At 39.0% G+C, this 14082-nt stretch overlaps 2 protein-coding genes across 6 annotated transcripts in view; both read right to left on the bottom strand.

Moving 5' to 3' along the window:
• Window positions 1-14082, bottom strand: part of tnnt2d (troponin T2d, cardiac) — a 34452-nt gene that overhangs the window by 6932 nt on the left and 13438 nt on the right. The gene's annotated exons all lie outside the window — the stretch shown is intronic.
• The window catches only part of cald1b (caldesmon 1b), a 30417-nt gene continuing 17774 nt past the window's right edge, over window positions 1440-14082 (bottom strand). For 2 of the 5 annotated variants that reach the window (XM_067590241.1, XM_067590242.1), the window contains exons 4-17: window positions 13223-13556; window positions 13053-13094; window positions 12324-12962; window positions 11885-11920; window positions 11726-11793; window positions 10645-10891; window positions 10324-10449; window positions 8779-8822; window positions 8570-8648; window positions 8338-8469; window positions 8110-8247; window positions 5717-5788; window positions 3851-3887; window positions 1440-1694 (exon numbers count right to left, since the gene is read on the bottom strand). In XM_067590241.1, coding sequence (XP_067446342.1) covers window positions 1678-1694; window positions 3851-3887; window positions 5717-5788; window positions 8110-8247; window positions 8338-8469; window positions 8570-8648; window positions 8779-8822; window positions 10324-10449; window positions 10645-10891; window positions 11726-11793; window positions 11885-11920; window positions 12324-12962; window positions 13053-13094; window positions 13223-13556 — 2011 coding nt within the window. In that variant the 3' untranslated portion in view covers window positions 1440-1677. Of the gene's footprint in view, window positions 1695-3850; window positions 3888-5583; window positions 5609-5716; window positions 5789-8109; window positions 8248-8337; window positions 8470-8569; window positions 8649-8778; window positions 8823-10323; window positions 10450-10644; window positions 10892-11725; window positions 11794-11884; window positions 11921-12323; window positions 12963-13052; window positions 13095-13222; window positions 13557-14082 lie in introns of all 5 variants that reach the window. The other 3 variants (XR_010928437.1, XR_010928438.1, XM_067590243.1) reach the window with 3 other exon arrangements.

Below are 14082 nucleotides of genomic sequence, written 5' to 3'. Positions count from 1 at the left end.
CTCCACAGAGAAATGCACACAGCCAGTATTCAGAAACTGTGCCTTTAAACGAGCTGTTTGGACTTCCATAAGGTTATGATGTCACAACTATACACTCAGTTTTCGCCTTGGAGGGATGGCCAGCCCCTCCAACAGGACCTCCCCACCCCTCCTGAAAGAAACAAAAAATATGTTTTTTTACCTAATTTATGTGCACTTGTTTCATTTCAGCTCAATGTGAGAGTCTCTACTGTGTTTTTCTGTCACGCTAGTTTCTTTCCTCTCCTCTGCTCTCTCTGTGCTACAATCCATTGTATTTGGTTGGACTGTGGTTGGCCTGGGCGTACATCACTCAGAAAACAGTCAGCCAATCAGAAGAGAGGGGCAGACACAAAACAGCCCGTTTCAGGACGACTGAGACGGACGGACTGCATGCATGGCTTGTACAGCTATAACTAGTTGTTTTTTTTTTACCATAAAAACATATAAATGTTTGTAATTATACCACAAAAATGAAAATATTAAAACCGGGAAAGGGGCATAATATGAACTCTTTAAGCACAGTGGTGCTTTAAGCTAAATGCTAATGTTAGCATGCTAACATGCTGATGCTTAGCAGGTATAATGTCCACCACAGTTTTGCAAGTATTTGATGATGATGGTGCAAGATTAAAAGTCAAAGGCTAACCAAAGTTATTACAGTTTATCCTGAGGGGAATATAAATGTGTAATTTTATGGCAATCCATCCAATAGCTGTTGAGATATTTCACTCTGGAAATGGTGGATCGATTGACCAACATCCCTAGAGCCTCGCTGCTTCCATGACAAAAAAGACAAAGCCAGCGTCACGCTCTAAGTGCCTAATGGGTTTCTCACGACTTGACAAACCTTAAGTTGTTCTTATTAATGTCTGAATTGTGAAGCATTAGTAAACTATTTATTAACTATTGATGAAATCAATTGTTACAGGTTATAAACCGTGCTTAAAGTGTGCCTTATTATAAAGTGGTACCGACTTACGAAACAAATCAAATATGTACAGGCTAATCATCCAGCATCCAGCTCAGTGGCAGTACACTTAAACAATTCAAAGGCTGTGAGAGGGACACCACATCGAGTCAAAACAGTGACTATCATCATAGAAAGCGGTGAGTGTTTATGCTTATGACTGGGTGTAAGCTACGTAACAATAACATCAGAGAAGAGGACACATGTCGGTGTGGTTTGAAAGCAACGTGACATTTAAGCATCCTGACAGCACATCTGAAACTTGCTGTAGCTCTTATTTAAACTTTGTGACTGGGACAGAACAGGCTAATATTGTTTAAACAGATGATTATCACACAATCTATCTAATCACTATCCTTTAAGCATGTAATGTGAGGCGTTTTGCCCTGAAAACCCACACTACTACTGAGAAAAATCTAATAAAATCTGATGGAAACATTTATTTTTTAAATATATTTCTGAGGAAAAGGATGGCTGAGTTAAATTACAGGACAGTGCAAAAGTTATTCATAAAAATATAGCTGGAAGACTTTGACACAGAAAACCTTTAACATCACTCATCCTGGTCTCTCATCTTTTCCTCATTCTGGTGGGAACTTCATGCAAAACACAGGTACGCTGATGGGAAATGGATGCACATACAGTAGCAGAGTCTTGTATTTGGTCAGGTAAAGCTCGGATGTCAATAGTTAGGGTCTCACGGCTGCTAATAGAGAGATAGAGAGACACAGATACGAAGAAATCTATTAGTTAATACATCTGTCAATGTTGAATTCAAAACTGCATAGCTTATCAAAGTTTATTAGGTGTTAAATGAGATTGGTCTCAGGGCTGTTAATCAAATCTTTTACATCATTCTTCTGTGTATGTACTGTATGCGCATGTGCATTTGTGCGTCTGTACATCAGTCCTCCTCTGCTGACACGTAACCTGCAGTCAAGTCGAGTCATGACGCTCCTCTGTGTGATTGAAAGCTGTAACTTTGTCATATGCCCTTTACTTCATTCCTCGGTCTATTTCTGATGCAGAACCGGGGAGGTTACAAACAAGGATCGCTATTTAGGGTTGAAGCTGACACTCGATAAACGCTTTTCCATTCCTATTGTTCACTCTCTGGCTCAAGCTTTAGTGGGCTTGGTTTCAGAGGAAATTTGACTTTTGAATGAAGAGGAGGAAAACAGTTTTACTATGCCGACATCAGTGTATGTTAAAAGTCTTTTGTCATGATTCATGTTGTCTCTACAGGCCGTGGTGGCACACGGGAGGTCTTTATCATTAGCACTGAGTGAATAAGCCTGTTGATGGAGCCCGATTTGCTGCCTTAAGAGTTCATAATCCTTCCTAGCAGTCAGTTGTAATGTGAAAATCAAGCAGCTGCACTCTGGTATGCCTATAAGCTCGCCGACACACCGCGCGGCATTGGACAGCCCAGGTGGCACCGGGTGAACAACGCAATGCAAAAACACGACAGCCATCCCGGTCGTCTGGAAGGTTCTTTATACTGGGAAGCAAGGTCAGGGTGAGGGTTTTTCTTTAAATATAGACCACAGTGCCACAGAGCTGAGCCTGCGCCCAAAAATCTCCAGCAGCAGATTTGATTTACAGTGAACAGCTACTCTGGCACAAAGGAAGGTTGGCAGGTTGTGGTGGTTATGAGTCCATATGGGGCTATAAATCAATCACTGCCTGTCCCCTCGTCCAGAAAATGGTCTGAAGGACAGAGACACCTCTCCTAAACTCTCTCTCCCCCAGGACAGATCAGGATAAACCTTGGTTTAACATGTAGCTTATGCACATTAACAGTCAGTGTGGGAAGCAGTATTCACATCATTTACTTACATCCAAGTGGAAATACCACTATATATATATATATATCATTAGTAGTAATAGTCATGGGCCTACAAGAACATTTAAACTATCCTTTAATAGCAGCAAGTTTTTGCTTGTTGAATCATTCCCCCTGTTTATACTGACTACAAAAAGTTCATCTCCTAATACACTTCCAATGTAAGAGATGGGGAAAACTTGTGTTTGTTCAATGCAAAAATATTATTATTACCAAAGTTTATCTGAAACTAATATGAATTGTCTGCAGTCTGAGTTACATAAATCAAGTGATCATCTTCCAAAGTTACAGTCTTTTTAGAATAAAATTCCTTCACTGCAGTACAGAAACACTGTCTGGGGAAACACAAAGGGATAATTTTATTCTAAAAAGAGTTTAACTTTAACTGATACCTACTTGATGTGATTAATTTAGACTGCTGCTCATATTACCTCCTGATCAACTTTAATATATATATTTGCACAGAATGAAGACTGCGGACTTTGTCCCCCATCACTCACATCAGAGGTTTTTAGGAAGGGATCTTTTAATGGTCAGTTTGAACAGGGGGAAGGATTACAACATGCAAAAACTGTTTCAATGTACTTTACATACTGTGTGTGCATATGGGTATTATTTTATTACAGAACTGAAGAAATGTGATCCTACAGCATCCTTTGCATTGAAGTATTATCAACAAAACGTACTTAAACTTAAATGTACTCATTATGTAGCAGAATTGCCCCTGCGGGTGTTATGTTATCATACATGATATTATTGGATGACTCTCGCTGATAAAATAAAATATTAAATAAATAATTTGTTATTTTGCCCTGACAAACGGAGTCCCTGTGTGCACATTATTTGTTTGTTTGTCTATATGTTTGTTCGGTCATGCACTTGTTGAGTCTTGATGAAAAGTCAATGAGTAATAACATAAATGGAAGTTTTCAAGTAAAGAAGAAATGATTGTGCTTCAGTACAATATTGCAGTATATAAACATTAAACCACTTTTTGCAGTCAATTAAGAAATTACCATTAGTGACGAACTTGCCCTTGCCTCCAACTGTCACCTGTAAACAGAAAGAAATTAAGGAAATTAGAAGAAATAAAGGAAAGGAGAAAGAACATTTGATAAAAAGACAAAAAGTTTTGGCCCCAAGAAGAAAAGCTTCTGATTTATTAAAGCTAACAAGGATTCCTATAAAAACAAATCAAATGAAAAGCTTAATTCATTGTCTCTTCATCTGTGGATTTATCAGAGAGTTAGGAGTGAGAGTGATGGATTTAGTAGTGTGATGTGATGGATATATACAGTATATGACATACTGTAAATAGCATGCAAGAAAAATGTGCTCATACCCCTAAAGATAGATGTACAGTTTTTCTACAACATTCCCACAGATATCAGTTGTGTTACTTATATAGTGTAGAGACTCAAACGGAAAAATGGAGTGAAATAATGTATCAAACATTTTTAAATCATGTCTATTTGAAAAAAAAATACACACACACACATCAACCACAGCATTGAAACATATCCACATGCACTGACCAGTACTGTCCTTGCTGTAATATAACTACTATCTTGGCATGAAAAAGCTGTGCAAAGTGCAGCCAAAATGTTCTGTAACAACTTATAAATCACATTCACGTATGACAAAAAGTAATCCTTGTTCCAAATAAACAACCACAACAGAGTCGCTGAAACTTCAGATCCAAAGAATACTATTTATGGCCTCAAAGTCGGTGTGGCAGCTAATGATAGCAAACACATAATATAGTGTATATGTCAGTGTGTGTGTGTGTGTGGGTGTGAGAGGGTGGAGGAAGGATTAAGACTTTCATATCAATCACAGTTGTCTCTTTCATCACATCAAAATCTTTATTTCCATTTCAGTTCAGGCAACTCCAGCGGAGGTTTGAAAGTCAAAATACATCCTACATTTAATTATTGTATACAGACTTATGAGTTAGGGACAGTATGGAAGTTATTTTTGTGGAATGGGGGCCTGAACCTTTTTATTCACTTTATCAAAGAGTGAAGTGAAGTGCCTACTGTAGTGTTATTTTTATTTCTTTGGCCCCAGTACTGACTTGATAGAATTTGTTTGCCATTAATAAACAAGAGTACATAAAGAATTTAAGCTGTTAGCGGTATTTTTACGACCTGGCCGACAGGAAACCCTGGCACAACTTGAAAATGAGACTCCCCTCTTCCCAGATCCAACTATTTAGGGTTATTTTGGCTTCAGGCCGGGGTATCAGCAAACTAACGAACAAAATAGAATTATATGCATCAACCTAAAATGACCAACTCAAAGCAAAAGTAAACAAAAATACAAATCTATTAACTAAACTGGGTCATAACAATGAAACAATGATTTTCACATGAGCATCAATTGCCAAAACATTTGCGCCTTCTGCATATTACCAAACACACCTTTATGACCTATGGCGCACAAAAAGTCATTGTTTGAAGTAACTTTAATACAATTTTTGAGAAATTAGAAAAAGTTAAAAGACCCTACTCCTAGGGTCTATAACCCTCCCTTCAGCAAAAAGATGCTTTTGTCACCTCTCTCGCCCTAGTAATTTATGTACAGTCCCTTACTGAAAGTCATGTATACAGATTTTGATTGAAATAAATGTTTACCCTTTGAATTGACTGAACTGAGAGAACACACACACAGTGTAAACATCACAAACATCAATCAAACCATGCCTGGTGGAATGTGCAATGAGTGTTTCCACAGATCTACAAATTACCTCTTTCACCCATTGATTAGGTAGACTGAATGAAACAAACAAACAAACAAACAAACAGGACCACATCACTAGAAGCCTGAGAACATTAACATCGTCCTCCTCGACAGTAGAGATGTGTGTGTGTGTGTGTTACCTTGGCAGGCGTAGAGCTCTTCTTGGTTTCCCACATGCCACGTTTGTTACCAACATCACCTGGTTTCGCATCCTTTGACAAAAAAGACCAACCATGACCATATTAGTCTTATACAGTGGTGGAAGATGCATTCAGATCTTTTACCACTATAACAACGTAAAAATAAATGTACAAGTCAACGTCCTGCAATCATTTTTTTTACTTAAGTGAAAATACTGTCAAGTATTCTTAGCAAAAAGTGCTTAAAATATTGAAAATATTCTTCAGAAAACTGGTCCCTTTGAGTTGTAAATGATTATATATGACATTATTATATTCTTAATACTTGTATTAATGAGTAACCAGCATACTTCTGTCATTAGTTTTAACTACTACTAATGTATACAGTTAGTTAGGCCTCTTTCAGCCGATCACAAGATACTTCTGAACGGTGGTAAGATGATTAATCAGGTAGGAAAAAAGAACTTCTGCTGGAAAAGTTGTGTTAGTGTTTTGGACTTTTCTCTAATATTTGCTGTTGTTTATTTTGTTTATTTTCTTTGCACAATATTAAATATGAGATAAGATGTAAAAGTCAGATGCAAAAATGAGAACAGAGATGTGCAGGCAGAGCCAAAAACACAAATTGTGTATCGTGCAGCTCCACTAGAAGAGCATCAAATTTCATCATCCCAACATCTTATTTCAGGAGCAAAATATTTACAATTAACATTCATGCGCTCATCTGTGCAAATCAGAATCTATAATACTGTTCAAAAAAGAAAAATACTAAGAGTTTACGATGACAAATTTAACATATTATATTATAATACATATACAGTATAAACCTGGAAGTTGAATTCCAGATTATAGGACCTCATCTGAGACGTTAAGGGGGGAAATCTCTCTTTGTTGGAACTGTAAATAACTCATCTGAAATGTGACACACTGCTTTGTGGGAGGAAGTCACAGGCCAAAAAGGTTTGGAATAACTGGTTTTATCTTTGACAATGAATTGTGCTTTATTAGTTTATGTGTTTTTTATAATGTAAAATCTAAAAACTAGCAGTAAATATATCTGTCAAATAAATGTAGTGGAGTAAAAAGTACAATATTTGCCTCTGAAATGTAGTGGAAAGTAGCATCAAAAGGAAATACTACAAGGAAGAATCTTAAAATTATACTTAAGTACAACACTGAAGTAAATGAACTTAGTTATTCTCCACCAGTGATCGTATGAAATTATGATTTCCATGTTTATTATACTGCTGATCATCAACTGATTAGTGGTAGTTATGGTGAAATGTGTGTAAAGTGATACCTTCAACAGTTTGAGGAGCGGACAGCAGGAAAAGTTTGAGTGAGGAAAGCTGAGAAAAGAAGTGCAGTTACAAAGGGAAAGAAAATGAGAAAATAATTACAGTAAACACACAAAAGACAGAATATAGAAGCTCAGCTGCTGTACGGCTTCTTCCCATCAGGGGGGAGTGTTGCCGCATGAGTAAAGCCAATGTCACAACCGCTCCTCTGGCCAAGACGTCTGACACTAAAGATATCTCACTCATAAATTTCCTGTTAGAACAATGTTGCACGTCATCCAACAGGCTTCTGCATGCGGACATAGTGTAATGTCTCCAGAAGACCTGGCAGAATCAGCAGCTGGTGTCCTTCTTTAAGAAAGGGACACAGCGTGAAACAAGTGCCCAGTTACAAGTGACCTCACTGATTTAATAATGACTGACATAATATTAAATAATCTAAATTTATATTCAACATGTACTTGTTTGTTTCGTCTGTGTTGTGAAGAAGGGTAATAATGTCTTTGTATGTGACAAATTTAAAGGGACATGACCTTTTGCCCTTGCCTGAAGGAGACCTTAAATATGGAGTCACAGATTACTGTGTGAAAGTACTGTGTGGTTGGTGGGCTGAAATATAATGTTGAAATACCGCCTGTGGTCAGAGTGAGTGATGTATAGACATCTGTCCAAGCAGGCGCTTTGGCATTCAGTCACCTGACACACAACTGCTGCTCAGTGTTTTGTGGTTGGACTGTTTTAGGCAACAGTGGAGAATATTATTCTAGCTCTATGCAATGATTTCTTAAAGGTTTGTGCTTAAAAAAAAAAAGAAAACTTTCACACCATGTATAGAGTAACACACAGAGGGGTTTTGGTAGCAGATGCTGTTAAATGAAGCGTCCATGTGGTGTCACTAGACTCCAGACAGCAACATTGTCCAGTTGGAGCTCTGATACAATGGCTGCGGCCAATAAAAGACTGGCACGTTGATGTGCAAATGAGCACATTAGCGTGTACAGAATATCGAGGGATTACTCTATTGAGCTATCACTGGTGTCTAATTTACAATAGTGACTGTGTGTGTGTACAAGACAAGGATTTATCAGGCCTTACTGCTGGCTTTGCTGCTGTTGGCGATGCTGCTCCTGCTGCTCCTGCTGCTGGTGCCGGTGTTGTCTTCTCCGCCTCTGCAGGCTTTGCCATCCAACTGTTGACACGTCCGGCAACGCCTCCTTTGATACCAGCCAAATCCTGGGAAAAAAAAGACATCTCAAATACTCGATCACGATTCAGAAAATGTGTCCATGCATCTCTCTTTCTCTCTCTCTCTCTCTCCCTCACCTTATTTGCAGGGGATGGACTTTCAGAGGAGCTGCCAACGTTGCCCTTCTCCCACATGCTCTTGATGCTGCGAGTGCCTCCTGTTGGAATATCTGCCATGGGAGACTTGGGGGACTTGGGATCTTTGTTTCCCTGTGGACACAAAGAAGGGAGGATGGATTTACCTACTTTTTTAAGGGCAGAAACAGCAATACATTGACTGAAGATTGTGAATTACACTGTTGAGTCTCACCTGGATGGCAGAAGTGTACTGTTCCAGTCTGTTGCCTATCTTGGAGACAATTGGAGTGTGTGACACTCTGGGTGTACTGCTGCATGAATGAGCAACACAATGGATATTAGTATGGCTCACCAGTGTAGGAGAGCCTGGTTTGTTCATTTATTTACCATATTTTTTTAACAGATGAAGCACTAGATTGTAAAATACCTTTTATTGCTCACCTTTTCTGAGCTGATTTGCTCAAGAATTCTGCTTTCTCCCCAATCTGTACAAAATAGCATGGTTTAAATTATAAACTCGTCTGTCATTAACATGCAAAAATACATTCTGCCGTGGACAAATTGTCCTGGCTTCCTTCTCCCAGACGACCTCACTGAGAGGAGGATCAGTCTGTCTCTGGGAAGGTCTATCTGTTCCTGAACACTGTGTTGGTTGGTGCCTGAGCGATTGAACTGGAAAGTTTGGCTGTAGGGAAGCCAGGATACACACACACACATATATACACACACACGCACAGCTCAGACACACACATACACACACACACATGCACACACACACACAGCCTGGTCTGAGCTCTGGGCTGAGAAATGCTGTGCAGAATGAATTATACCTCCCATGTACACGCACAGAGTCACACAGACACACAATTCTCAACATTCCTCCAAAAATACTCCAGCAAGAAAATTACCCGGTCATGGTCTTGTTCCACTGTAGCCATATTTGAATACAGCACAGACGCCAGATCACATCTTTTTTTCTTTTTTTATCCTTGTCTACTAAGAATATACTGCGAGTATCGGAGGAATTAAAAACAGAAATTGAAATGGGAACAGCAAAACAAACACATCAGGCCACAAAACATGTTTGACCATAGAGGGAAGAGTGTGTCTCTTGTAGTGTCTCACACTTAGATACAAACAGGAAATGACAACCCTTGTAATGTGATCAAGTATAAAGACACACTGGGAGCAATGTTTGATTAACTTTAAACTCAATTAATTTCATTTAACTGGGATTTACAAAACATCTGGCTGCACAGATGTTTGTAATGTAATAGAGACACTAATGTTAGAAGTGGAGTGTGTGGCTCCATTGAGCTGTATACAACTGAAAAAAACTGCATAGACATAGTGTACCATATAACTGTGTTGTATAGCCTATTAGATTGGGATCATTTTAAAAGGTCAGTTTACTAAAATGATAAGAAATATATATATAGAGAGAGATAGTTTTGTTTTTATATATCCAGGTTTTGAGATATCCGTCTCTGAGATGGTAGATGCTTGTGTTTTTCACTTGTGATGCTCACAGCACTGGAAAATTACATTTAAAATTTAACAGGGACATCTTTTTTTAGAAAGAAGAGTTGCTACTACTCTGGATAATCCACATAACATGCTCTCAGCAGTTTTCATGTGAAGTATTTTTTTGGTTACAGTTGCTCCAAATAGAAACTGTTAAAAGTGAGGTCTGTGGATCAAAATCCAAAGTAACCAAGATATTGTTTCCTGAAATGCACCTTGACATTTTCAATGCTGTGAGCACCTCAAACTCTTATATCAGAGTAGAAATGTCAAATATCTCAAAATCTTGGCAATAAAACCAAAGCTATCTGCAGAGCTAGTTTCCACTTCAATTACTGTAATTGAGAACATGTGTTATTTGTCATTTGGGTGAATTGTCATTTTAAGATTTAAATTATAGTGAAATTAAGTTGTTCTCTGTTGTGCTGGAGATCTTCTGGAACAACTTTAACTCTACCTCACCTTAGAGGAGCCTTTGGGACTGACAGCAAAGCTGGGTTTGACAGACTCTTCCTCCATCTGCTTCTTCTTCTCTGCAGCCTCCGCCCTCCTCTTCTCTATCTCCTCTTTCATCCTCTTCCTCTCCTCCTGTTACAAAAAACACAAATTTCTGTCACACTTTTGTCATTGGTTACAAACAAATTGCCCTCAGAGTGAGTCTTTCTCTCTGACCAATGATAAATGACATACAACCAAATCAAAATTATGATTTTCACCTTCCAAAATAGTTTTAACAATGTGGAATATTTGCAGTTAATTCCTTAATGTTAAGTCCATCCCCACCTGTTCTTTGTTTTTCTTGTCCTCCAGCTCTTGTTTCTTCTGCTTCTCCTCCTCCTCTAGGATCTTCTTCCTCTCCTCTCTCTTCTTCTTCAGCTCCTCCAGCTCAGCCTCTGCACCCTGCTGCTTCTGTTTCATCTTCTCAAATTCTTCACTTTCCGCATTGTTTCGCCGGCGCTTCAGCTCCTGCAGCTTACGCTCAGCCTCCTGTTGCTCCGCACTGTCTGCCTTGGAGGAGGGAACGTTGTCCCTGGTTGCAAACACACAAAATTACTCAATGCAACACACATGCACACATACACACATGCTCCTTAAATATATTAAATGAGTTGAAACTAATAAAGAGTTCATCATCAGAACACAGAGGGTATTTTTTCTAGGAATGAGGGTGTATTTTGTTTTTTAGGACAAGAGTCATTCCAGTCTAAATGTGCACACCAAAGCTTTGTGAGTCTTTATTTAGGCACAATGGCGCTTTTAGCATGATGTTTACCATGATCACCATCTTAGTGTCGCATGTTGGCTTATTAGCATTTTCTAAATGGTACAAAACACATCGTGTATCTGAGGCTGATGGGAATGTCATTAGTTTTGTAGGTATTTTGTCACATATTGGACAAATGATGGTGCTTAATGAAACGTCAGGGGATCACCAAAGTCATTCCAATTCCCTCTGGGGGGAACATGAATATATGTACCAAATTTAGTAGTATTCCATCCAATAGTTTTCCAGATATTTCACTCCAAACCACAAAGGTCAACCCCATGGTGACAAGGAAAACTCGGGGGATTACCAAAGTCATTGGGACTCATCCTCTGGGGACCATGAATGTCTGTACAAAATGTCGTGGCTACCATCCAGCAGCTGTTGAGATATTTTTAGTCAAGACCAAATAGTGGAATGACCACCATTGCCATCCACAGGGCTTTAAAAAATACATCTGAATTTCCAAAGTCGGCCTCTAATCCAAAGTCTTAATGTAATAGCAAGAACAAGAACATACAAAGATGGAAAGGATTAGAGTTTGAAAGGTGTTTTAAACGTATACTGTCATACTGGTTTAAGCAATCTGGCAAGCTTTACCTTGATGTCTTCTCTGTTTTCTTGAGTTTATTCTCAATGAGAGCTCCATTCTGTTTGGCTGGTTCATTCTTGCAAAAAGGGAAACAAATTTAGACGTCAAAAAACAGTTCCTAAACATATCTTTGATACTGATACTTTTATATTCAACTTTTATCTTACCTTTTCTTTAAAACCAAATTTCTTCAGCTTCTCCTCCTTCGTACACACAGAAGACAGAAATAGAGCAAAATTAATAAAATAATGAGAACAGCTGGACCCGTTGAGACACATAATGTCAAAGGCCCCACAATAAAGCTTCAGTATGAAACACTGCTGCAGTCAAAAGCCTGGCAGTGAATGCGATACAGATGTATGTTGAAGACACATCACACTATGACATCCACCTCTTTTATCCTTGCGACTAGCAAAAACACTGTGATCTGTGACCACTGCAAAATTCAATCATACAGAAAATATCTGCGAAGTGAGAACACAGCCTGGACCAAATCAAATGTGGTCCCGATTGTCACTTAATCTTTACTGTACAAATGGGGACATCAATTCCAGTGTTTTTTTGAAGTGACATTTGGTGGAAAAAAAATATAAATCACATCAATACCTCCTCTTTCTTCTTCTTCTCTTCCAGCCCCTTCTTTTTGAGCTTGTCCTCTTCCTCTTTCTTCTTCTTCTCTTCCATCTCTTTCTTTTTGAGCTTGTCCTCCTCCTCTTTCTTCTTCTTCTCTTCAGCCTCCTTTTTCCGCTTTTCCTCCTCCTCTTTCTTCTTTTTCTCCTCCAGCTCTTTCTTCTTCTTCTTTTCTTCCTCCTCCTTTTTCCTCTTCTCTTCCATTTCTATCTTGCGTTTTTCCTCCTCTTCCATCTTCTTCTTTGCCTCCATCTCCTTTTTCTGTTTTTGCTCTTCTTCTTCTTTTTTCTTGCTTTCCTCCATTTCCCTTTTCTGTTTTTCTTCTTCCTCTTTTCTCAGCCTCTCTTCCTTTTCTTTTTGTTGTCCTTCCTCTTCTGCTCTCTTCTTGCTTTCCTCTTCTTCCTTTAGCTGCCTTTCTTCTTCTTCCTTTTTGAGCTTTTCCTCCGTTTCCCTTTTTTGCCTTTCCTCCTCCTCTATCCTCTGCTTTTCTTCCATTTCTTTCTGCTGTCTTTCCTCTTCTTCTTTTCTTTTCCTTTCTTCTTCCTCCTTATCAACATCAGGAACAGCCTCCTCCTCAGCATCTTTCTTTGCTAAATCGGGCTGCTCGACTTCCTCCTATAAAATAAGTTGTATTTGTTTTCTGTCAATTTCTGTACATACGTCAACAAAATAAAGTTAGCAGAAAGCTCAGATAAGAGTCCAAACCTCATTTCTTGTGGTCGGTGTGCTCGATACCTCAACAGATTCCTGCAAAGAGAAAAAAACATCAGCTAGGAACAGAATAATGTCACCCTATACAGTCTTCTGCATATAACATATTCCCGCTAACTTAAATACACATTCTGATATAGATCATGCCAGATTATCATCTTTACCTTCTCCTCTTCCTTCTCGTGTTCTTCCTCTTTCCTCCAGGAGTTAGTATCAGTGTCTGCCACCTCCTCTTGGGCTGGTTTCTCCTCCTTTTTCTCCTCCTTTTCCTCTGTTTGTTGCTGTGTGCTGCTGCTGATGGAGGACTGCTCTTCTAGCGTGCTATCTGTGCCATTGGTGGTGCCAATAGTGGGGTCAAGCTCCTTCTGTCTTTCCAGGGCCTCCTGCATTCTCCTCTTCCTGCGCTCCTCCCTCTTGGCTAGGCGCTCCAGCAAAGCCTGGTCATCATCTGTACCTTCAGCGCCGGTGGTGGTAGTGGAGGATTCAGTCACTGTCTCACTGTAAAGATATGAAAACCACTTGTTCATGAGCCCAATCCAAGTCAAATCTCCAAATCCCCATTGCAATCAAACCTCTTGTACGATGAAGCGTGATGAATCCACATCTTTGATTGGATCTTTGTGTTGTGGCTAACCAGGGGAAGTATCAATCAAAAAAACCACTCAACCACTGGAAGAAGTCCCCGAATCTGTGGCTGGAGGCGATTATCAATTCCAAGAGTTTAAAATTGGCACTTGTGTTGCTGCGAAGACTGTTTTTCCCAAACAATGTCTTAGACTGATTGAATTAATGTGGATAAAGAAACACATTTTCCCAGTGCTAGATAGGCTGTATACATAAATTTGCCTGATTCAAAAACATTTCCCAGCTGTTTAAACTGTCTTCACTGTAGACTTTGGGACAGTTAGGTTGGCCATGATTACAGCTGCAATGATAAGTTGATTAATCAAATAGTCAACAACTATTAAATTAATCGGCAGCAATTTTGATAATTGATTAATTGTTTTTTAAGAACACTGCTTCT

This window comes from Thunnus thynnus, chromosome 5 (assembly GCF_963924715.1).
Source record: "Thunnus thynnus chromosome 5, fThuThy2.1, whole genome shotgun sequence".
In the NCBI taxonomy this organism is placed as follows: Eukaryota; Metazoa; Chordata; class Actinopteri; order Scombriformes; family Scombridae; genus Thunnus; species Thunnus thynnus.
The sequence above is the reverse complement of the archived record's forward strand: the minus strand, read 5'-3'. Positions and strand labels throughout refer to the sequence as shown.